At 51.3% G+C, this 25,647-nt stretch overlaps 1 protein-coding gene across 3 annotated transcripts in view; it reads right to left on the bottom strand.

Annotated features, from left to right (window-relative positions):
* Positions 1–625: 625 nt before the first annotated feature.
* The window catches only part of LOC116951086 (glutamate receptor ionotropic, delta-1-like), a 292,747-nt gene continuing 267,725 nt past the window's right edge, over positions 626–25,647 (bottom strand). For all 3 annotated transcript variants that reach the window (XM_076073276.1, XM_032969471.2, XM_076073277.1), the window contains 3 exons: positions 18,219–18,382; positions 2,552–2,789; positions 626–1,231 (listed from right to left, as the gene is read on the bottom strand). In XM_076073276.1, coding sequence (XP_075929391.1) covers positions 728–1,231; positions 2,552–2,789; positions 18,219–18,382 — 906 coding nt within the window. In that variant the 3' untranslated portion in view covers positions 626–727. The remainder of the gene's footprint in view (positions 1,232–2,551; positions 2,790–18,218; positions 18,383–25,647) is intronic.

The raw sequence follows: 25,647 nt of genomic DNA, 5'->3' as shown, positions 1-25,647 counted from the left end.
CACACCGCACAAGGAAAATAGCTAGTTACACTAATCACGTCGGAATCTGAGCACGTCGTTTTTTTTATACATAAATTATTAACCGTTCTCATTTGCCGCAGACGCTGTGCTGTCCTTAGTAAACCTCGCGGTGAAGGATGCGTATGAAAGCCGTATGAAATTCAGTTGAAACACTGTCATCGTTTTATAATATGTACATACATTTTACGCTTGTGTGTTTTTTTTTTCTCTGTCTCTTTCTTTCTTACGCTTGCTTGGAGGATTGACTCCTGCGTCGGGTAGTCCCTCCATACATTCCAGCTTGGGAACAGCTTGCTTGGCGGTGGAGCTCGTCGCGGACAGAGTTATCGGTAAACGGAATAATTCATCCTTACGTTGCCGGCCATCGAAAGACGAGCGAGAATCCTCGTGGACGCATCCACATCCCACGCCCCCCCCCCTCACCGATCCACCCCTGGCCCCCTGCACCCACCCCCGCCGCTCCCACGGGGCTCAATCCACACGGGGCTCGTGGCGCGAGGCCTCGTCGACGACTCTTCATCTTCGGCACGGTGACAAATCGCAAAGCGGCCGGCGCTTCTCGCGAGGTCTGCCACGGGAGATCGAGTGGGTGGAAGGGGGGGGGGGATGTGGGGGCGGGTGGGTGGGTGTCGGTGGGTCCCTCGGTCACTACGAGAAGCAGGCACGCACGCACGCGCCGCTACCCGGGCCCGGCCGCGGCTCCGCGTCAAATCGAGGTGCCCCTCATCGTCTCGCACGACGGCTCGGGGATGTATCCGCTCGGAGCCTGGAAGGTGACGCGACCGGAGCCGAGCGACTTGAGCGGACTCTGCTGTTGCCTCTGCAGACCCCCGTTGGGCGCGCGGTGCTTCAGAACGAGCGGCGGCGGCTGCTGCTGCTGCTGCTGCTGCTGCACGTGGTGTTGGTGCTGGTGGTGCTGGTGGTGCTGGTGATGGGACGACTCGGGCCCGGCCATTGCCATGCCGGGCGGCATGCGCTGAGGCTCGGGCAGGAAGGAGTTGACGGGCATGGCGAGGGAGCGGTAGTCCCGCGGCGCGCCGACCTCGCACGCGAGCATCTCGATGGAGGGCAGCGAGAAGGGCTTGTGCATCCCGCCTCCACCAACCACGCCCTCGTCCAGCATGCCGCGCTCTCCAACGCCGCCGCCGCCCGACGTGGACGACGACGACATCTGGGGGTGAACCTGCTCCATCTCCAGCTCCTTGTCCTCCTTGCGTGGCGAGGACATAGCGCGAGAGAGGCAGCGGACACGTGCTGTCACCGCGAGCCCCCGTGCCAAGAGCAATCGCGGTTATTATCATCGCGCCTTCCGATTCGTGCGGTTGGCTACGAACGGGGACGAAAGGAGCTTGACATGCTTTTACCGTACATCAGGATCATCCTCTCACGATTAGAAAAAAAACCCCACTCCCCTAAGTCGTCACCAGCTCTCATGCGATGTAGCAATCCGCATAGCCCCCCTGCGTATCATAGCACCCACTCACGAGGATAGCGCAAACCATCTTGAGCCAAACATGAAAGTAAATACCAGGAATTGTGGATGTTGCAGCCTCTTAGGCTGCGTATACTCAAGCAGCCAGGGCACTATTCCAGATTGCTTTGTTACCTACTCTTCAGCGATTGAATTTCACCGCAAGAGAACACTTATCATTGTGATTGCACTTGTTTATTCAGGAAACCCTCACTGAGTCTCAACACTATTTTTCAGGAGTGTCCTGCCAAGTTTTCGCAGCAGTGGACAATGTTATTGTGCAATCCCAAGTGAGTAAATTTGCAGGAGATTTTCCAGCAGTAGTATATTTGGTCAATACCAGTTGCATAACATGGGATTTTGTTGTTGTTGTTGTTTTGGCAATGGGATGAAACCGGCGAATCTGGAGGCAACCCACGTCGACCACGGGGGGTGAGCATACAAACTCCGCACAGAAAGCCTTCCCAGTCTGGAATCGAACCCGGGATTTTCTTGCTACGAGGCACTGGTGCTACCAGCCTTTATAGGTGCTCACTAACAACACTTGGTCCAACAGTTTCTGTGCATCTGGCAGTCATCTCGATCAGCCAACCCATGGCACCTAGCTTTGACCATGTGACTCCTGCCAGCAGCGAGCCTTCGCCACTTCACGTGGCCTCAGAGTGCACCGAGCCTGGCGAGATGTTAACTACCTTGCCTGGTATACAGGAGGTCGTGTTTTGGATGCGGACCCTGACATCTGCTGCATATTTGGAGTTTGCATGTTTTTCACGTGGTCGCGTGGCTTTGTCTGAGTCCTCCGGTTTAACCCCTCCACGTTGGAAATCAACATTACGCGTTTAGAGAAATTGGCTACTACTCTAAATTTCCACGTGATAATCCACATCGTCGGTGATCATTTGTGGCCAGGTCGCTTCTGAAAAAAGAGTTACGTAGCTCAGTGGGGCCTTACCTGGGTACAAAATAAAAAAAGTTTTTTTTTACTTAGTGGCAAATGGTGGCTGCTGCTTCTGCTGCTGCTGGCGTTGTTGATGTTGTTGTTGTCGTCGTTCGACTCACGTTGGGCGGGCACAGGTTCCCGGAGCGCCGGTGCCAGCACGCCTCGCAGGCGCCCAGCAGGCACGCCAGCAGCAGGCCCGCGGCCAGCACGGCGAAGGCCCCGGCCAGGCTGCTCAGCTCCAGGCCCGGGGGCCGCTGCTGGGGGAGGCCCGGGCCGTAGGGGTCGCACTTCCCGCGCCGAGGCCACCACTTCTGGCGCAGCGCCTCCAGCTCGCCGCTCTCTTGCAGCTCCAGCAGCCTGGGAGGGGGGGGGGCAGAGGGGGAGGGCGGGGGGGGGGGCACCGTCCCTCGCGTCAAAACGGCCACGCGCACCTACAGCACCACTAACACAGCGTCACACTCACACCTACAGCACCACTAACACAGCGTCACACTCACACCTACAGCACCACTAACACAGCGTCACACCTACAGCACCACTAACACAGCGTCACACTCACACCTACAGCACCACTAACACAGCGTCACACCTACAGCACCACTAACACAGCGTCACACTCACACCTACAGCTCCACTAACACAGCGTCACACTCACACCTACAGCACCACTAACACAGCGTCACACTCACACCTACAGCACCACTAACACAGCGTCACACTCACACCTACAGCACCACTAACACAGCGTCACACTCATACCTACAGCACCACTAACGCAGCGTCACACTCACACCTACAGCACCACTAACACAGCGTCACACTCACACCTACAGCACCACAAACACAGCGTCACACTCACACCTACAGCACCACTAACACAGCGTCACACTCACACGAACACAGAGTCACACTCACACCTACAGCACCACTAACACAGCGTCACACTCACACCTACACCACCACTAACACAGCGTCACACTCACACCTACAGCACCACTAACACAGCGTCACACTCACACCTACAGCACCACTAACACAGCGTCACACCTACAGCACCACTAACACAGCGTCACACTCACACCTACAGCTCCACTAACACAGCGTCACACTCACACCTACAGCACCACTAACACAGCGTCACACTCACACCTACAGCACCACTAACACAGCGTCACACTCACACCTACAGCACCACTAACACAGCGTCACACTCATACCTACAGCACCACTAACGCAGCGTCACACTCACACCTACAGCACCACTAACACAGCGTCACACTCACACCTACAGCACCACTAACACAGCGTCACACTCACACCTACAGCACCACTAACACAGCGTCACACTCACACTAACACAGAGTCACACTCACACCTACAGCACCACTAACACAGCGTCACACTCACACCTACACCACCACTAACACAGCGTCACACTCACACCTACAGCACCACTAACACAGCGTCACACTCACACCTACAGCACCACTAACACAGCGTCACACCTACAGCACCACTAACACAGCGTCACACTCACACCTACAGCACCACTAACACAGCGTCACACCTACAGCACCACTAACACAGCGTCACACTCACACCTACAGCTCCACTAACACAGCGTCACACTCACACCTACAGCACCACTAACACAGCGTCACACTCACACCTACAGCACCACTAACACAGCGTCACACTCACACCTACAGCACCACTAACACAGCGTCACACTCATACCTACAGCACCACTAACGCAGCGTCACACTCACACCTACAGCACCACTAACACAGCGTCACACTCACACCTACAGCACCACAAACACAGCGTCACACTCACACCTACAGCACCACTAACACAGCGTCACACTCACACGAACACAGAGTCACACTCACACCTACAGCACCACTAACACAGCGTCACACTCACACCTACACCACCACTAACACAGCGTCACACTCACACCTACAGCACCACTAACACAGCGTCACACTCACACCTACAGCACCACTAACACAGCGTCACACCTACAGCACCACTAACACAGCGTCACACCTACAGCACCACTAACACAGCGTCACACTCACACCTACAGCTCCACTAACACAGCGTCACACACACACCTACAGCACCACTAACACAGCGTCACACTCACACCTACAGCACCACTACCACAGCGTCACACTCACACCTACAGCACCACTAACACAGCGTCACACTCATACCTACAGCACCACTAACGCAGCGTCACACTCACACCTACAGCACCACTAACACAGCGTCACACTCACACCTACAGCACCACTAACACAGCGTCACACTCACACCTACAGCACCACTAACACAGCGTCACACTCACACCTACACCACCACTAACACAGCGTCACACTCACACCTACAGCACCACTAACACAGCGTCACACTCACACCTACAGCACCACTAACACAGCGTCACACCTACAGCACCACTAACACAGCGTCACACTCACACCTACAGCTCCACTAACACAGCGTCACACTCACACCTACAGCACCACTAACACAGCGTCACACCCACACCTACAGCACCACTAACACAGCGTCACACTCACACCTACAGCACCACTAACACAGCGTCACACTCACACCTACAGCACCACTAACACAGCGTCACACTCACACCTACAGCACCACTAACACAGCGTCACACTCGCACCTACAGCACCACTAACACAGCGTCACACTCACACCTACAGCACCACTAACACAGCGTCACACTCACACCTACAGTACCACTAACACAGCGTCACACTCACACCTACAGCACCACTAACACAGCGTCACACTCACACCTACAGCACCACTAACACAGCATCACACTCACACCTACAGCACCACTAACACAGCGTCACACTCACACCTACAGCACCACTAACACAGCGTCACACTCACACCTACAGTACCACTAACACAGCGTCACACTCACACCTACAGCACCACTAACACAGCGTCACACTCACACCTACAGCACCACTAACACAGCGTCACACTCACACCTACAGCACCACTAACACAGCGTCACACTCACACCTACAGCACCACTAACACAGCGTCACACTCACACCTACAGCAACACTAACACAGCGTCACACCCACACCTACAGCACCACTAACACAGCGTCACACTCACACCTACAGCACCACTAACACAGCGCCACACCCACACCTACAGCACCACTAACACAGCGTCACACTCACACCTACAGCACCACTAACACAGCGTCACACTCACACCTACAGCACCACTAACACAGCGTCACACTCACACCTACAGCACCACTAACACAGCGTCACACTCACACCTACAGCACCACTAACACAGCGTCACACTCGCACCTACAGCACCACTAACACAGCGTCACACTCGCACCTACAGCACCACTAACACAGCGTCACACTCACACCTACAGCACCACTAACACAGCGTCACACTCACACCTACAGCACCACTAACACAGCGTCACACTCACACCTACAGCACCACTAACACAGCGTCACACTCACACTTACAGCACCACTAACACAGCGTCACACTCACACCTACAGCACCACTAACACAGTGTCACACTCACACCTACAGCACAACTAACACAGCGTCACACTCACACTAACACAGAGTCACACTCACACCTACAGCACCACTAACACAGCGTCACACTCACACCTACAGCACCACTAACACAGCGTCACACTCACACCTACAGCACCACTAACACAGCGTCACACTCACACCTACAGCACCACTAACACAGCGTCACACTCACACCTACAGCACCACTAACACAGCGTCACACCCACACCTACAGCACCACTAACACAGCGTCACACTCACACCTACAGCACCACTAACACAGCGTCACACTCACACCTACAGCACCACTAACACAGCGTCACACTCACACCTACAGCACCACTAACACAGCGTCACACTCACACCTACAGCACCACTAACACAGCGTCACACTCACACTTACAGCACCACTAACACAGCGTCACACTCACACCTACAGCACCACTAACACAGTGTCACACTCACACCTACAGCACCACTAACACAGCGTCACACTCACACTAACACAGAGTCACACTCACACCTACAGCACCACTAACACAGCGTCACACCCACACCTACAGCACCACTAACACAGCGCCACACCCACACCTACAGCACCACTAACACAGCGTCACACTCGCACCTACAGCACCACTAACAGCGCCACACTCACACCTACAGTACCACTAACACAGCGTCACACTCACACGAACACAGAGTCACACTCACACCTACAGCACCACTAACACAGCGTCACACCCACACCTACAGCACCACTAACACAGCGTCACACTCACACCTACAGCAACACTAACACAGCGTCACACCCACACCTACAGCACCACTAACACAGCGTCACACTCACACCTACAGCACCACTAACACAGCGCCACACCCACACCTACAGCACCACTAACACAGCGTCACACTCACACCTACAGCACCACTAACACAGCGTCACACTCACACCTACAGCACCACTAACACAGCGTCACACTCACACCTACAGCACCACTAACACAGCGTCACACTCACACCTACAGCACCACTAACACAGCGTCACACTCGCACCTACAGCACCACTAACACAGCGTCACACTCGCACCTACAGCACCACTAACACAGCGTCACACTCACACCTACAGCACCACTAACACAGCGTCACACTCACACCTACAGCACCACTAACACAGCGTCACACTCACACCTACAGCACCACTAACACAGCGTCACACTCACACTTACAGCACCACTAACACAGCGTCACACTCACACCTACAGCACCACTAACACAGTGTCACACTCACACCTACAGCACAACTAACACAGCGTCACACTCACACTAACACAGAGTCACACTCACACCTACAGCACCACTAACACAGCGTCACACTCACACCTACAGCACCACTAACACAGCGTCACACTCACACCTACAGCACCACTAACACAGCGTCACACTCACACCTACAGCACCACTAACACAGCGTCACACTCACACCTACAGCACCACTAACACAGCGTCACACCCACACCTACAGCACCACTAACACAGCGTCACACTCACACCTACAGCACCACTAACACAGCGTCACACTCACACCTACAGCACCACTAACACAGCGTCACACTCACACCTACAGCACCACTAACACAGCGTCACACTCACACCTACAGCACCACTAACACAGCGTCACACTCACACTTACAGCACCACTAACACAGCGTCACACTCACACCTACAGCACCACTAACACAGTGTCACACTCACACCTACAGCACCACTAACACAGCGTCACACTCACACTAACACAGAGTCACACTCACACCTACAGCACCACTAACACAGCGTCACACCCACACCTACAGCACCACTAACACAGCGCCACACCCACACCTACAGCACCACTAACACAGCGTCACACTCGCACCTACAGCACCACTAACAGCGCCACACTCACACCTACAGTACCACTAACACAGCGTCACACTCACACCTACAGCACCACTAACACAGCGTCACACTCACACCTACAGCACCACTAACACAGCGTCACACTCACACTAACACAGAGTCACACTCACACCTACAGCACCACTAACACAGCGTCACACTCACACCTACAGCACCACTAACACAGCATCACACTCACACCTACAGCACCACTAACACAGCGCCACACCCACACCTACAGCACCACCAACACAGCGCCACACTCACACCTACAGCACCACTAACACAGTGTCACACCCACACCACCACTAACACAGCGTCACACTCACACCTACAGCACCACTAACACAGCGTCACACTCACACCTACAGCACCACTAACACAGCGTCACACTCACACCTACAGCACCACTAATACAGCGTCACACTCACACCTACAGCACCACTAACACAGCGTCACACTCACACCTACAGCACCACTAACACAGCGTCACACTCATACCTACAGCACCACTAACGCAGCGTCACACTCACACCTACAGCACCACTAACACAGCGTCACACTCACACCTACAGCACCACAAACACAGCGTCACACTCACACCTACAGCACCACTAACACAGCGTCACACTCACACGAACACAGAGTCACACTCACACCTACAGCACCACTAACACAGCGTCACACTCACACCTACACCACCACTAACACAGCGTCACACTCACACCTACAGCACCACTAACACAGCGTCACACTCACACCTACAGCACCACTAACACAGCGTCACACCTACAGCACCACTAACACAGCGTCACACTCACACCTACAGCTCCACTAACACAGCGTCACACTCACACCTACAGCACCACTAACACAGCGTCACACTCACACCTACAGCACCACTAACACAGCGTCACACTCACACCTACAGCACCACTAACACAGCGTCACACTCATACCTACAGCACCACTAACGCAGCGTCACACTCACACCTACAGCACCACTAACACAGCGTCACACTCACACCTACAGCACCACTAACACAGCGTCACACTCACACCTACAGCACCACTAACACAGCGTCACACTCACACTAACACAGAGTCACACTCACACCTACAGCACCACTAACACAGCGTCACACTCACACCTACACCACCACTAACACAGCGTCACACTCACACCTACAGCACCACTAACACAGCGTCACACTCACACCTACAGCACCACTAACACAGCGTCACACCTACAGCACCACTAACACAGCGTCACACTCACACCTACAGCACCACTAACACAGCGTCACACCTACAGCACCACTAACACAGCGTCACACTCACACCTACAGCTCCACTAACACAGCGTCACACTCACACCTACAGCACCACTAACACAGCGTCACACTCACACCTACAGCACCACTAACACAGCGTCACACTCACACCTACAGCACCACTAACACAGCGTCACACTCATACCTACAGCACCACTAACGCAGCGTCACACTCACACCTACAGCACCACTAACACAGCGTCACACTCACACCTACAGCACCACAAACACAGCGTCACACTCACACCTACAGCACCACTAACACAGCGTCACACTCACACGAACACAGAGTCACACTCACACCTACAGCACCACTAACACAGCGTCACACTCACACCTACACCACCACTAACACAGCGTCACACTCACACCTACAGCACCACTAACACAGCGTCACACTCACACCTACAGCACCACTAACACAGCGTCACACCTACAGCACCACTAACACAGCGTCACACCTACAGCACCACTAACACAGCGTCACACTCACACCTACAGCTCCACTAACACAGCGTCACACACACACCTACAGCACCACTAACACAGCGTCACACTCACACCTACAGCACCACTACCACAGCGTCACACTCACACCTACAGCACCACTAACACAGCGTCACACTCATACCTACAGCACCACTAACGCAGCGTCACACTCACACCTACAGCACCACTAACACAGCGTCACACTCACACCTACAGCACCACTAACACAGCGTCACACTCACACCTACAGCACCACTAACACAGCGTCACACTCACACCTACACCACCACTAACACAGCGTCACACTCACACCTACAGCACCACTAACACAGCGTCACACTCACACCTACAGCACCACTAACACAGCGTCACACCTACAGCACCACTAACACAGCGTCACACTCACACCTACAGCTCCACTAACACAGCGTCACACTCACACCTACAGCACCACTAACACAGCGTCACACCCACACCTACAGCACCACTAACACAGCGTCACACTCACACCTACAGCACCACTAACACAGCGTCACACTCACACCTACAGCACCACTAACACAGCGTCACACTCACACCTACAGCACCACTAACACAGCGTCACACTCGCACCTACAGCACCACTAACACAGCGTCACACTCACACCTACAGCACCACTAACACAGCGTCACACTCACACCTACAGTACCACTAACACAGCGTCACACTCACACCTACAGCACCACTAACACAGCGTCACACTCACACCTACAGCACCACTAACACAGCATCACACTCACACCTACAGCACCACTAACACAGCGTCACACTCACACCTACAGCACCACTAACACAGCGTCACACTCACACCTACAGTACCACTAACACAGCGTCACACTCACACCTACAGCACCACTAACACAGCGTCACACTCACACCTACAGCACCACTAACACAGCGTCACACTCACACCTACAGCACCACTAACACAGCGTCACACTCACACCTACAGCACCACTAACACAGCGTCACACTCACACCTACAGCAACACTAACACAGCGTCACACCCACACCTACAGCACCACTAACACAGCGTCACACTCACACCTACAGCACCACTAACACAGCGCCACACCCACACCTACAGCACCACTAACACAGCGTCACACTCACACCTACAGCACCACTAACACAGCGTCACACTCACACCTACAGCACCACTAACACAGCGTCACACTCACACCTACAGCACCACTAACACAGCGTCACACTCACACCTACAGCACCACTAACACAGCGTCACACTCGCACCTACAGCACCACTAACACAGCGTCACACTCGCACCTACAGCACCACTAACACAGCGTCACACTCACACCTACAGCACCACTAACACAGCGTCACACTCACACCTACAGCACCACTAACACAGCGTCACACTCACACCTACAGCACCACTAACACAGCGTCACACTCACACTTACAGCACCACTAACACAGCGTCACACTCACACCTACAGCACCACTAACACAGTGTCACACTCACACCTACAGCACAACTAACACAGCGTCACACTCACACTAACACAGAGTCACACTCACACCTACAGCACCACTAACACAGCGTCACACTCACACCTACAGCACCACTAACACAGCGTCACACTCACACCTACAGCACCACTAACACAGCGTCACACTCACACCTACAGCACCACTAACACAGCGTCACACTCACACCTACAGCACCACTAACACAGCGTCACACCCACACCTACAGCACCACTAACACAGCGTCACACTCACACCTACAGCACCACTAACACAGCGTCACACTCACACCTACAGCACCACTAACACAGCGTCACACTCACACCTACAGCACCACTAACACAGCGTCACACTCACACCTACAGCACCACTAACACAGCGTCACACTCACACTTACAGCACCACTAACACAGCGTCACACTCACACCTACAGCACCACTAACACAGTGTCACACTCACACCTACAGCACCACTAACACAGCGTCACACTCACACTAACACAGAGTCACACTCACACCTACAGCACCACTAACACAGCGTCACACCCACACCTACAGCACCACTAACACAGCGCCACACCCACACCTACAGCACCACTAACACAGCGTCACACTCGCACCTACAGCACCACTAACAGCGCCACACTCACACCTACAGTACCACTAACACAGCGTCACACTCACACGAACACAGAGTCACACTCACACCTACAGCACCACTAACACAGCGTCACACCCACACCTACAGCACCACTAACACAGCGTCACACTCACACCTACAGCAACACTAACACAGCGTCACACCCACACCTACAGCACCACTAACACAGCGTCACACTCACACCTACAGCACCACTAACACAGCGCCACACCCACACCTACAGCACCACTAACACAGCGTCACACTCACACCTACAGCACCACTAACACAGCGTCACACTCACACCTACAGCACCACTAACACAGCGTCACACTCACACCTACAGCACCACTAACACAGCGTCACACTCACACCTACAGCACCACTAACACAGCGTCACACTCGCACCTACAGCACCACTAACACAGCGTCACACTCGCACCTACAGCACCACTAACACAGCGTCACACTCACACCTACAGCACCACTAACACAGCGTCACACTCACACCTACAGCACCACTAACACAGCGTCACACTCACACCTACAGCACCACTAACACAGCGTCACACTCACACTTACAGCACCACTAACACAGCGTCACACTCACACCTACAGCACCACTAACACAGTGTCACACTCACACCTACAGCACAACTAACACAGCGTCACACTCACACTAACACAGAGTCACACTCACACCTACAGCACCACTAACACAGCGTCACACTCACACCTACAGCACCACTAACACAGCGTCACACTCACACCTACAGCACCACTAACACAGCGTCACACTCACACCTACAGCACCACTAACACAGCGTCACACTCACACCTACAGCACCACTAACACAGCGTCACACCCACACCTACAGCACCACTAACACAGCGTCACACTCACACCTACAGCACCACTAACACAGCGTCACACTCACACCTACAGCACCACTAACACAGCGTCACACTCACACCTACAGCACCACTAACACAGCGTCACACTCACACCTACAGCACCACTAACACAGCGTCACACTCACACTTACAGCACCACTAACACAGCGTCACACTCACACCTACAGCACCACTAACACAGTGTCACACTCACACCTACAGCACCACTAACACAGCGTCACACTCACACTAACACAGAGTCACACTCACACCTACAGCACCACTAACACAGCGTCACACCCACACCTACAGCACCACTAACACAGCGCCACACCCACACCTACAGCACCACTAACACAGCGTCACACTCGCACCTACAGCACCACTAACAGCGCCACACTCACACCTACAGTACCACTAACACAGCGTCACACTCACACCTACAGCACCACTAACACAGCGTCACACTCACACCTACAGCACCACTAACACAGCGTCACACTCACACTAACACAGAGTCACACTCACACCTACAGCACCACTAACACAGCGTCACACTCACACCTACAGCACCACTAACACAGCATCACACTCACACCTACAGCACCACTAACACAGCGCCACACCCACACCTACAGCACCACCAACACAGCGCCACACTCACACCTACAGCACCACTAACACAGTGTCACACCCACACCACCACTAACACAGCGTCACACTCACACCTACAGCACCACTAACACAGCGTCACACTCACACCTACAGCACCACTAACACAGCGTCACACTCACACCTACAGCACCACTAATACAGCGTCACACTCACACCTACAGCACCACTAACACAGCGTCACACTCACACCTACAGCACCACTAACACAGCGTCACACTCACACCTACAGCACCACTAACACAGCGTCACACTCACACTTACAGCACCACTAACACAGCGTCACACTCACACCTACAGCACCACTAACACAGTGTCACACTCACACCTACAGCACCACTAACACAGCGTCACACTCACACTAACACAGAGTCACACTCACACCTACAGCACCACTAACACAGCGTCACACTCACACCTACAGCACCACTAACACAGCGTCACACCCACACCTACAGCACCACTAACACAGCGCCACACCCACACCTACAGCACCACTAACACAGCGTCACACTCGCACCTACAGCACCACTAACAGCGCCACACTCACACCTACAGTACCACTAACACAGCGTCACACTCACACCTACAGCACCACTAACACAGCGTCACACTCACACCTACAGCACCACTAACACAGCGTCACACTCACACTAACACAGAGTCACACTCACACCTACAGCACCACTAACACAGCGTCACACTCACACCTACAGCACCACTAACACAGTATCACACTCACACCTACAGCACCACTAACACAGCGCCACACCCACACCTACAGCACCACCAACACAGCGCCACACTCACACCTACAGCACCACTAACACAGTGTCACACCCACACCACCACTAACAAAGCGTCACACTCACACCTACAGCACCACTAACACAGCGTCACACTCACACCTACAGCACCACTAACACAGCGTCACACTCACACCTACAGCACCACTAATACAGCGTCACACTCACACCTACAGCACCACTAACACAGCGTCACACTCACACCTACAGCACCACTAACACAGCGTCACACTCACACCTACAGCCCAACAGTCACAACAACCACAACAACCATCAACAAAGTTCAACACTCACACAGCCACCATCTACACGTCACCAACACCCTCGCCCACACCGCCACACAGAATGCATCGCGTCACAGCCCATACCGTAACTTTTCACAAGGCAACGTGTCAGCACCTACATCCTAACACTCGCAGGGATGACGCCGCAACAACCACTGCTTGATTAGCGACCACTGCAACAAACCTCAGCATCCACAATCGAGGCTTTCGGGTTAGATCGTGTAAATACAAATGTGTCGTTAAACCCGCCAGCACCCGACACAGCAAATTAGTGGGGTGTGTCATGTAAACAAAGCGTGCCAAGTCGTTACTAGTACAGAACATCAGTGTGTTGGGGAGTAAACCCACAACATTTACCATTGGAGTACGACGTTTCGCCAATAATTACAACTGGCATCCTCAGGCGACAGCCAGATTTGTGCAGAAATCCTCCTGTTCGGTCTTATTGACGCGATCTAACCCCAAAGAACTCTAGTATGGATAATATTGGTCGCGAAAGCCTACGTGTTAAACACACCTCAAGATGTGACTCTGCCAAAGAACAATTATACCCATTGGCAATTTGTCCAGACACTTAGGCCAGCGTTTCTTAAAATCGCCCTGCCACTGTTCACTAAGCAGTGTTCATGGGGTACAGCACTGTAATACTGTAGTTGATTGGGTTAAAGTGTGGGTGCTCCCAACTATTCCCAGACGTCTGGCCAGTGTGGAGGCCAAAAAAGCCGCCAGCATTGGCGTGAACAGGTCATTGCGGGGCTGCACCTGTATCTTAACTTGGAACAGTATTGTTGAATGTCACGCTTCCTCCTAAAGAAAGTTTTAGTTTGCGGAGAATTTAGGATAAATATCACCATGGCTGCAGGGGAAAAATATAAACTAACTTTGAGCTTACCGTTAATGTTTTGTTCTTTATAAATTAAAATGAAATGTAATTAATATCAAGGTGCCATTGTGTTTTCATGCGCTGCCAGGCGTTTGTTCCATGCGAGGCAAATTTGTCAATTTAAAGGGAATAATTCTAGTAAAAATACCAAAAATGTTTTATTGATTGCTTCAGTGAGCCCATTAAACGAGTGTAAAGATGGTCGTAATTTTTTTTTATCAAAACTTGTTGTGCAGCTGGGACTGAACAATAAAGGAAAGTTTTTTTATGAGGTACAGGAACAGAACTAATGCAGGGAACTTATTTTAATCGAAATTTTAACGCGAACTGCCTACGCTCATTAAATATTGTCGCTATCACGGCGCACACAACAGCCAAAGTATGCGGCTCAATAATGGCTCACAAGCAATTTGTGTTACACACATGGCACATTCATACACACATGGCACATTAATACAACATATCTCTACCGTAATTAAAATATCTAATTTCTGTGCTACATTTAACCCCATTAAGCCCTCCCACCAACCCTTACCAAAAGAACCCCAAACCATGATACAATTAACTTTCTTCACACCCCCACCCCCCCCTTTTTGCCAAACGTGACTCAAATTTTTCTCAAACTCATTACTGGCCAAAAGACCTTTGGAATTAGGCAAATCATCCGTGTAATGTTGCAATGAAACCCACGAGTGGCAGACTATTAAGCAGTGGCAGCATTTCTCTCTTTTCCAGCACACGGGGCCAGTGGTGGTTGTTTTACTGTGCCGCGTAAGATGGTCCCTCTCCTGTCTCTGCTTTTGAACGCAGAGCCCTTCGGATTGAACGACTCCTAAAAACCCGTGTCACCGTGCGCGTGAAAAATCATGGCACAAGCGTGTGTAGGAGACACAAGAAAATGCACACACACAACCACCCCAAATGCCTTTTTACAAAATGGGCAATTGTGGCAATAGCCCGGTCAATTTAGTGCTTGCAGTAAAAGTAATTGTCCTTATTAGGCTATCGTATGCCAAACAAGCATTGTACGAGGTGGCGAGGAGGAGGGGGTGGTAATTAACCCTGAAAGGTGGCAGGGAGTGGGCACAATGCGGGAGCGGAGATAATCGCTCCCACGTGGCCCCCTGCGCAGCGGCGAATGGGAACCCGTGCTGTGAGAATTGGCAGAAGCCATGCCCTTTGCAAGTTTGCTGAACATTACAGCCACCAGCAGCATCACCACCAGCACTAAAATATTATTTTATTTCACCAGGTAAGGCCCACTTAACTATATGGCTTTTTTTCAGAAGCGACCTGGCCACAAGTGATAACTCAACGAAGTGGCTTATCACGTGGGAATTTATAGCAGCCAAATACTCTGGTACGCGTGTTTCTAAATGGCGAGGGAAAAACCGGAGGACCTGGATAAAAATCCACGTGACCACGGGGTGAACACTAAAACTCCAAATATACAACAGGCGTCAGAGTCAGGAACTCACGACCTCCTGTATACTAGGCGAGGCAGTTAACATCTCACCACTACCAACACCACCATCGTATTATATTTCCAAGTCACAACTAACTTTAACAATAATATCCTTTATTCTTCCAGAAAAGGCACGTGGAATTTCAAGATTTGTTCAGCAGGGTCCTGCGTTGGAACGCTTCCATCAATGTGTAGTTTCCATGTGGGAGGAAATAAAAACTACCAGGAAAGACCCAACCACACAGATGGGTGGGGAACAAGGTTCTGCACAAATAGATTCAATAACCAAATGCAGCACTGATATCTGGTCACCTCGTGACCATAGCCTATAATGCCTCGTGTCTGTTGCCAGTCTGCCATCCAAATACACACCATGGTTCATCATCTCTGCTTAGCTTCCAAAATTGGCTCTAGGTAATTAAGGCCCTTGCATGCAAATGCCACTGCCCAGTGTCCCATGGCAGATGTGGTTTTGATAGTGTGCACTACTGAGGTATGCATATGTTATGGCGTTTTGCGTGTGTGTGTGTATGTTATTGATTGGGGAGTGGTAGTGTAGCGGTTAGCACGCTGAACCTGGCGACACGAGTTCGATTCCTGCTCACGGCCAATACCAGTGACGATTATCTGAACCGGTCCTGGGCCTCCCCTAGGTCGACTCAGCCTCGAATGAGTACCTGGTGCGATGTGTAAACATTGCCAATAGGGAGACAAAGGCGGCCGGGCATGGTGTTGGCCACCCACCCCCTCGTTTGCTGTGCCGGCCTTTATAGGTGCTCACTGACAGCACTAGCCCCTACAGTCTGTTAAGACTTTACGGGGGATCTTTGTCTTTTTTTGTTGTCAAAGTGTGCGTGTGGCATGGTCGCAGGCTCTCACCGCCGGGAGAAGGCGTCCCGGCAGGGCCTGACATGTGAACGTGTGCGTGTGAACGTGTGTGCGCGCGTGTGTACGCGTGTGTACGCGTGCGTGCGTGCGTGGTGTGCGTGTCGTGTGCGTGTCAAAGTGTGCGTGTGTGGGAGAAGGCGTCCTGGCAGGGCCTGACATGTGAACATGCGTGTGAACGTGCGTGCGTGCGTGTGTATGCGTGCGTGTGGTGCGTGTGGTGGTCGCAGCGCCCACCGCTGTGAGAAGGCTTCCCGGTAGGGGCTGCCGTGTGAACGTGTGCGTGTGTCTATGTGAACGTTTGTGCGTGCGTGCGTGTGGTGCGTGTGTGGTGCGTCGTGGTGGTCGAGGCGCCCACCGCTGTGAGAAGGCGTCCCGGTAGGGGCTGCCGTGCTGCAGGGCGATGCCGTAGCCCTTGTCGTAGCCGACGTTCCGCACGCTCAGCGAGCAGTCGCCGTCCGACAGCGCGGCGAACTCCAGCACCGCCGTGTCCCACACGAACGCGTAGTTCCCACGCTTCACCTGCACGCACGCGGTTACCACGCGGTTACCACGCGGTTACTGGGAGCGTGGCAAACTCCAGCTCCGCCGTGTCCCATGCAAGCGCGTAGTTACCATGCAGTTACCCACGCGGCTAACCCGCTGTTCACCTGTGACACACGAGGTTTTTTTATTCCGAAGTACATACACAAGTGCTGCACACAAATGCGCATTTGTCTACTTTTAACGCAAGAAACCAAGGCCATGGTGGTGAGACAGCATCGGAGGCAATGCCAAGGTCACGTGAAACAATGACATCAGCCGTCTGTGAATAAACTATATTTTTTCAAGTGTAGCAGAGTTGATCGTCTGAACCCAGCCACCGCTGTAAAAATTCGATCTTTCACTTCATTTGGCAAAAGTGCAACTCTCAGACTTGAAATACAAGTAGCGGTTGGCCATTCGACAAACGCCAATGTCATAGCAAGAGTGTGTGGGCAAATTGCGCCCCCTAACTGTGCGACGGCAAAGCATCAAGAGATGAGCGTATGTTCACGAACAGAAAAAAAAGTTCCGTGGCAATCAACAAACACTCGCAAAGTACTCATTTTCGTACCCCAGGTCCCCCTTGCAAAATAAAGGCTTTCGTCCGAATGGCCTGTCACCCGTTCATAAAGCTTGTTGCGCGATATGCGTATAATATTTTACATTTTACCAGGTAAGGCCCCACTGAGCTACGTAGCTCTTATTCAGAAGCGACCTGGCTATCACAAATGATAGCTCAAACGAAGTGGCTTCTCACGTGGAAATTTATAGCAGAAAAAATACTCCCAACGCGTGATTCTAAATGTGGAGGGAAAAAATCCGGAGGACCCGGAGAAAAATCACGTGACCACAGGGAGACAGAAATGCAAAGTCCAAATATACAGGTGTTGTCAGGGTCGGGATCGAACCCATGACCTCCTGCATCCCAGGCAAGGGAGATAACATCTCGCCACCGCGGTGCCCCCAAAGCTAACCCTGGTCGCCCTTGCAAAATTAAAACGTAGAATGAAGAAATACTGCTTGGTACACGATGCGCCCTAACAGTCGAAAGATACAGGAACCGCAATGTGGCGGCAGATGCCACCCCCTCAAAATACCATTAACATCCCCAGCAAGCACCGCCGACTCCATTACTCTGCACAGGGACTCCTGCCAGCAGGCAAAATTAATCAAGATGAAGTAAAATAATAATATACAGTGAGGGAAAAAAAAGTATTTGATCCCCTGCTGATTTTGTACGTTTGCCCACTGACAAAGAAATTATCAGTCTATAATTTTAATGGTAGGTTTATTTGAACAGTGAGAGACAGAATAACAACAAAAAAATCCATAAAAACGCATGTCAAAATGTTATAAATTAATTTGCATTTTAATGAGGGAAATAAGTATTTGACCCCTCTGTAAAACATGACGTAGTACTTGGTGGCAAAACCCTTGTTGGCAATCACAGAGGTCAGACGTTTCTTGTAGTTGGCCACCAGGTTTTCAAACATCTCAGGAGGGATTTTGTCCCACTCCTCTTTGCAGATCTTCTCCAAGTCATTAAGGTTTCGAGGCTGATGTTTGGCAACTCGAACCTTCAGCTCCCTCCACAGATTTTCTATGGGATTAAGGTCTAGGCCACTCCAGGACCTTAATGTGCTTCTTCTTGAGCCACTCCTTTGTTGCCTTGGCCGTGTGATTTGGGTCATTGTCATGCTGGAATACCCATCCACGACCCATTTTCAATGCCCTGGCTGAGGGAAGGAGGTTCTCACCCAAGATTTGACGGTACATGGCCCCGTCCATCGTCCCTTTGATGCGGTGAAGTTGTCCTGTTCCTTTAACAGAAAACACCCCCAAAGCATAATGTTTCCACCTCCAGTTTGACGGTGGAGATGGTGTTCTTGGGGTCATAGGCAGCATTACTCCTACTCCAAACACGGCGAGTTGAGTTGATGCCAAAGAGCTCCATTTTGGTCTCATCTGACCACAACACTTTCACCCAGTTGTCTTCTGAATCATTCAGATGTTCATTGGCAAAATTCAGACGGGCATGTATATGTGCTTTCTTGAGCAGGGGGACCTTGCGGGCGCTGCAGGATTTCAGTCCTTCATGGCGTAGTGTGTTACCAATTGTCTTCTTGGTGACTATGGTCCCAGCTGCCTTGAGATCATTGACAAGATCCTCCCGTGTAGTTCTGGGCTGATTCCTCACCTTTCTCATGATCATTGCAACTCCACGAGGTGAGATCATGTATGGAGCCCCAGGTCGAGGGAGATTGACAGTTCTTTTGTGTTTCTTCCATTTGCGAATAATCGCACCAACTGTTGCCACCTTCTCACCAAGCTGCTTGGCAATGGTCTTGTAGCCCATTCCAGCCTTGTGTAGGTCTACAATCTTGTCCCTGACATCCTTGGAGAGCTCCTTGGTCTTGGCCATGGTGGAGAGTTTGGAATCTGATTGATTGATTGCTTCTGTGGACAGGTGTCTTTTATACAGGTAACAAGCTGAGATTAGGAGCACTTCCTTTAAGAATGTGCTCCTAACCTCAGCTCGTTACCTGTATAAAAGACACCTGGGAGCCAGAAATCTTTCTGATTGAGAGGGGGTCAAATACTTATTTCCCTCATTAAAATGCAAATCAATTTCTAACATTTTTGACATGCGTTTATCTGGATTTTTGTTGTTGTTATTCTGTCTCTCACTGTTCAAATAAACCTACCATTAAAATTATAGACTGATCATTTCTTTGTCAGTGGGCAAACGTACAAAATCAGCAGGGGATCAAATACTTTTTTCCCTCACTGTATAAGGACAAGATAAGGGGAGCTGTGTTTTGATGAGGCTTGCTGCTATATTATTTCTTTATTCAGGCAGTATATGAAGAACAAGCTAACCAGCTGACAAGCAGATTTGCTAAGTTGACTCTCGTCACCGGCTCCAAACAGTTGTTTGATGAGTTCCGCAAGATTCACCTCGATTTCATTGCCGCCCAAAATAGTAATGTGTCTCGCAGGGAGAGACGAGCAAAGAGAAATGCAATGAAGGAAGGTGCAATAAATCCTTGGCGCAGGAGCGCAATTAAACAACGCCGACTGTTAATTCCCCCATTCTTTTTTCTTCTTCAGATAACCCACCTTACCAAGTGGGCTTCAAGCTCACTAAACACATATGCGCTGACGTTAACACAAAGCTACCGCAAGGGTTTGCGTTTAGAGTGCGTGTTTATTTATCGGACAGGTGCAGAGCATTCGTACTTTCTTATCCCTAATGATCATACAATACCTTGCTTGCTCTACACTCCGTTAATTTGAAGGTGCGGGTGCCAGCGGCGGTGGCGGGGGGGATAAACAAGTCTGGAGTTTCCAAACGTAACGGTGGCCCGGTTGAGCACTGAACATTTAGAGGCTGGCTTTCAATATTTGAGCATTAAATATTGAACGAACGCTTCAGTGGGAGATTAAAGGAACGGGAGTAGGAACGTATCAACAGAGTGCACTCTTCGCGAGCGTGTGTCGCTGAATTCTTAAGCGGACGGGATGAGGCAGGTTCGGTGGCGGACACATGGCGGCGTGCGACGGAGACCTGGGAACATTAAATTGCCACTCGGCCACATCACCGAGACGAAAAGGTCAGCGGGAAAACGGTGCGACGCGAGAAATTGACCGTTAATAACATTTGCATTTGCCTCCCCAAGTCACCTTCGCACACGCACGGGGGTCCACCGTGGCGCCGCCGCACTTACCCGCATTCGCTCGCTCACGCCACTGTGGCCGTCTGGAACGCCCTTCCTTTAAATATGACGAAGCCACTGGAGCTATGCACTTTTAAATCTACATTGAAAGCTAATTTCTACGAAACTGATTTTTGTGTTTAGTTTGTTGTCCTTCCCCACGCACCTCCGATTAGCACGGTTGGCTAAGTACTGTGCAAAAGAAGTTCAACATACATACACTAGAGGGAGATCTACTTCAGGTTATTTTGGCCTACTCTTCCCTGCTGCAGAGACATCTTAAAAGATGTGAAAGTGCTGTACGCCACATTTATACCGCCGGGGTGGACAGAGGCGGGGAGGGCATTTAAGAAACTTGCACCGTTGTTTAGACTGCCGCGCCTGGAGGCTAAAGTGAATCGGCGACCCGTATGTATGCTGAACTTCTTTCGCACCGTACTTAGCCAACCGTGCTAATCGGTGGTGCGGGGAAAGGACAACAATCTAAACATAAAAAAGCGGTTCTAAATTTTTTTTTTCAATCTGGATGACTTAAAAGTGCATAGCTCCAGTTGCTTCCTGATATCGGAAGAGCGTTCCAGACGGCCGCAGGAGGGCATCTGAAAGCGTGCGATGCGGTGACCACCGTCTTTGTTCGATGGCTCTCGCCAAACGCCGCTGTGAGGGCGACCGGATTGCAAATCCGGTGTGCTGCTACCCACGACACCACAGCAGCATCATATGAATGCCAAATCAATATTCACATCCTACGTGCAATTAAAGCAACGAGCACGAACACAACACGGATTAAGCGAGTGGCACACTTATTCCAACTGCAGCATCCACGCCGCCACGGATGCGTACGGAGGGTTTTGCGGTAGGGGGCACTGCGCGATCGCGGCCACTGCCGAAGTCACGGCTCACGACGCTCGCAACAAGCGGCCGCAACTCACTCGAAAAAAAGCAATAAGGTGTCGTGTCATTTTTCATCCTGGATAAAACAACATTCATCTAAAAACAATTTCCCTCTCTTTTGCGCTCGCCCCCCCCCCCCTGCATCACCCACCCACCCACCCACCACCACCACCACCCCCGAACCGCACGCCTCCAACTCCACACCGCTCACCCCCGGCGCAGACTCAAAGCCCCCTGCCTCCGTTCACTGCCGGCGAGCAATTCCGTGGGGTCATCTGGCAACGGGAGATCTGGAAGTGGCAACGTAAATAATGCCCAGCGCGACTCCCCCCCCGACCACCACTACCACCGGCCCCACCACCGCCACCCTTCACGCCCGCCCCTGGCCGTGCCAAGCCGACTCTCATTGCTCACGTTAATAGGGCAGCAGCTCATCACGTCTGCTCGCTAACAGTGAAGGGCACACACACGCACGCACGGCAAGCTGCCCAACAGGGTCAGTCATTAGCGCAGTGGCTACTGTAAATACAGTAAAGTGACCCTCTCCAGAGGAAAATGTGGAGGACGTTGCCACTTTGTGGGTGGCAATGAGTGGCCAGTGTCCATACAAATTAGATGCAATAATGTGAAACGGTGAACATTTAGTTTGGAACTGTGTGCTTAAATATCCATCACCGTAATCGCTGCCCAATACTTTATTTAAAATCAGACAACAGTCCACCGCGACTATTTGCAAAGGCAGACCTGGGATTGATCAACATCCTTTGACCAATTAGACATACGTTATTTAAAAAGGGTTTACGCTGTTAACGATCTGGCGTTGGGTGAAGGTGGCACAATTGAGGGCAGACGCAAATCGACATCGCAAATTAGGGCACCGCTGGAATTCCTCATTTAGCTGCGCGACAGTGTTTGATAAAGTACAAACGTGAGTCGGCCTTGCTGTCCGATACATGGGTATTGACGGCACTCATACTGTGCTTGTCTCAGAGCAGATTTGGAGTTTGTGTGTCTCTCTCCCGTGGTCGCGTGGATTTTTCTCCGGCTTTTTCCTCCACATTTAGAATCAACATCACGCGTTTAGAGTTTTTGGCTGCTATACATTTCCACATGATAAGCCACTTCATTGAGCTATCATTTGTGGCCAGGTCGCTTCTGAAAAAAGAGTTATAGTTTAGTTTAGGATTTTACACCTACGCTGACTCGTGTAAAGAAATAAGGCCATCCGCATTTTACACCACCCCAAGCGAGCCAGTCGCAGAAGTGAAAATCAAAATGAGACGGTTAATTGCCAGGTTCCCAGCAGGCGTAACACAATTCCTCCGCTGGGTGATTGGACGAATTGTTGTGACAATTGCCCTCCGAGCTGTCGACATGGCTCCGTGTACCGCGTTCGCCGTTTTCTGCAGAGGCTTACGGTTGGAATCCAGCGGCCACCCTGGTTACTGTTGCGGCTGTATTAACCGAAAAAAAGATACGCGCCGTCTGCTTGAGAGTGGTCACTGAAGATTCCGTGACGTCAGAGTGGACACTAAAGATCCCGTGACGTCATTTGCAAGAGTAGGACATTGCGTGCCGGTTGTCAGGGTCCATACTCCCTCTGTATAATCCTAATTACTCAATTGCGATTATACAGAGCAATCATTTTAATGATTATTATTCTTAGTTGTGATTAGACTGAAGAATCGACCGTGGTTTTTTTATCATTAAGAGGAATTGTAGCACCTCTGCTGGCTGCAGTGGTGGCATGAACCCATTACGTACAACTTTTACAGCTCAAAAGTCAGCGATAGTGAATGTATCACCCCCACCCCTAATGCAGAGGCAATGTGAGACAAACACAAACAACAGCCATTCACAAGTCACCCCTTTGGCAATGCTATAGAGTTTTGATGATCGTGAGTCTGGCTCCACAATTCGAATCAAGAATCAGCTGTGTTCCAGTCTTTACACCACCATCGACCATTTACGCAAACCGTTTGCGTAATGGTTTTGCGTAAATGGTTTCCCACGAATCACAATTCGACAACATCACCGCGCAGAAACACGTAGTCGCATCGCCACCGCGCACTTGCGAGCGTGGCACCCAGACAGGCAGGAATCCTACTTTTTTTTTCGGTAAAGTTACGTAGGTAAAATCAAATAAAAATCACGACGTTTCGGAGGCAACACAAGCTTCCGTCTTCAGGTGGAACAGTCACAGCAGAATATCTGTGTCAAGCTTGTGTTGCCTCCGAAACGTCGTTTTTTTATTTTATTTTTTATTTTATTTTACCTACGTGACTTCACCGAAAAAAACAAAAAGTATGAATCCTTGCAGTCACGAAAGCTTCAAATCTAGAATAGGCAGGAATCCACCCAGGCTCTTTATTTTGCAAAGCGCTTTGGGATATTTGTTTTTGTGTGTGAGGCGATACACAAACAGTGATTATTATTATCATCTCGAGAATATTAGTCACTCCCTGACGAGACTCCAACCTATTTCCGTCTTCAATCCCATCGCCAGCCACCCGGTAGCACTCTGGGCACTAAATTAAGTTGTGAGGTGACCCCGGGAAGACCCCTCAAACTGCGTGAGGGAGGCTGGAATCCAACCCAGGTTAGGCAAGTTGAGGAGAGAGAGGTCAAATGTCCAGGGAGAGCAGTGACGCT

This window comes from Petromyzon marinus, chromosome 41 (assembly GCF_048934315.1).
Source record: "Petromyzon marinus isolate PM22_M1 ecotype Great Lakes invasive population chromosome 41, UKy_Petmar_22M1.pri1.0, whole genome shotgun sequence".
In the NCBI taxonomy this organism is placed as follows: Eukaryota; Metazoa; Chordata; class Hyperoartia; order Petromyzontiformes; family Petromyzontidae; genus Petromyzon; species Petromyzon marinus.
Note: the sequence above shows the minus strand (reverse complement) of the source record. Positions and strands in the feature narration are given on the sequence as shown.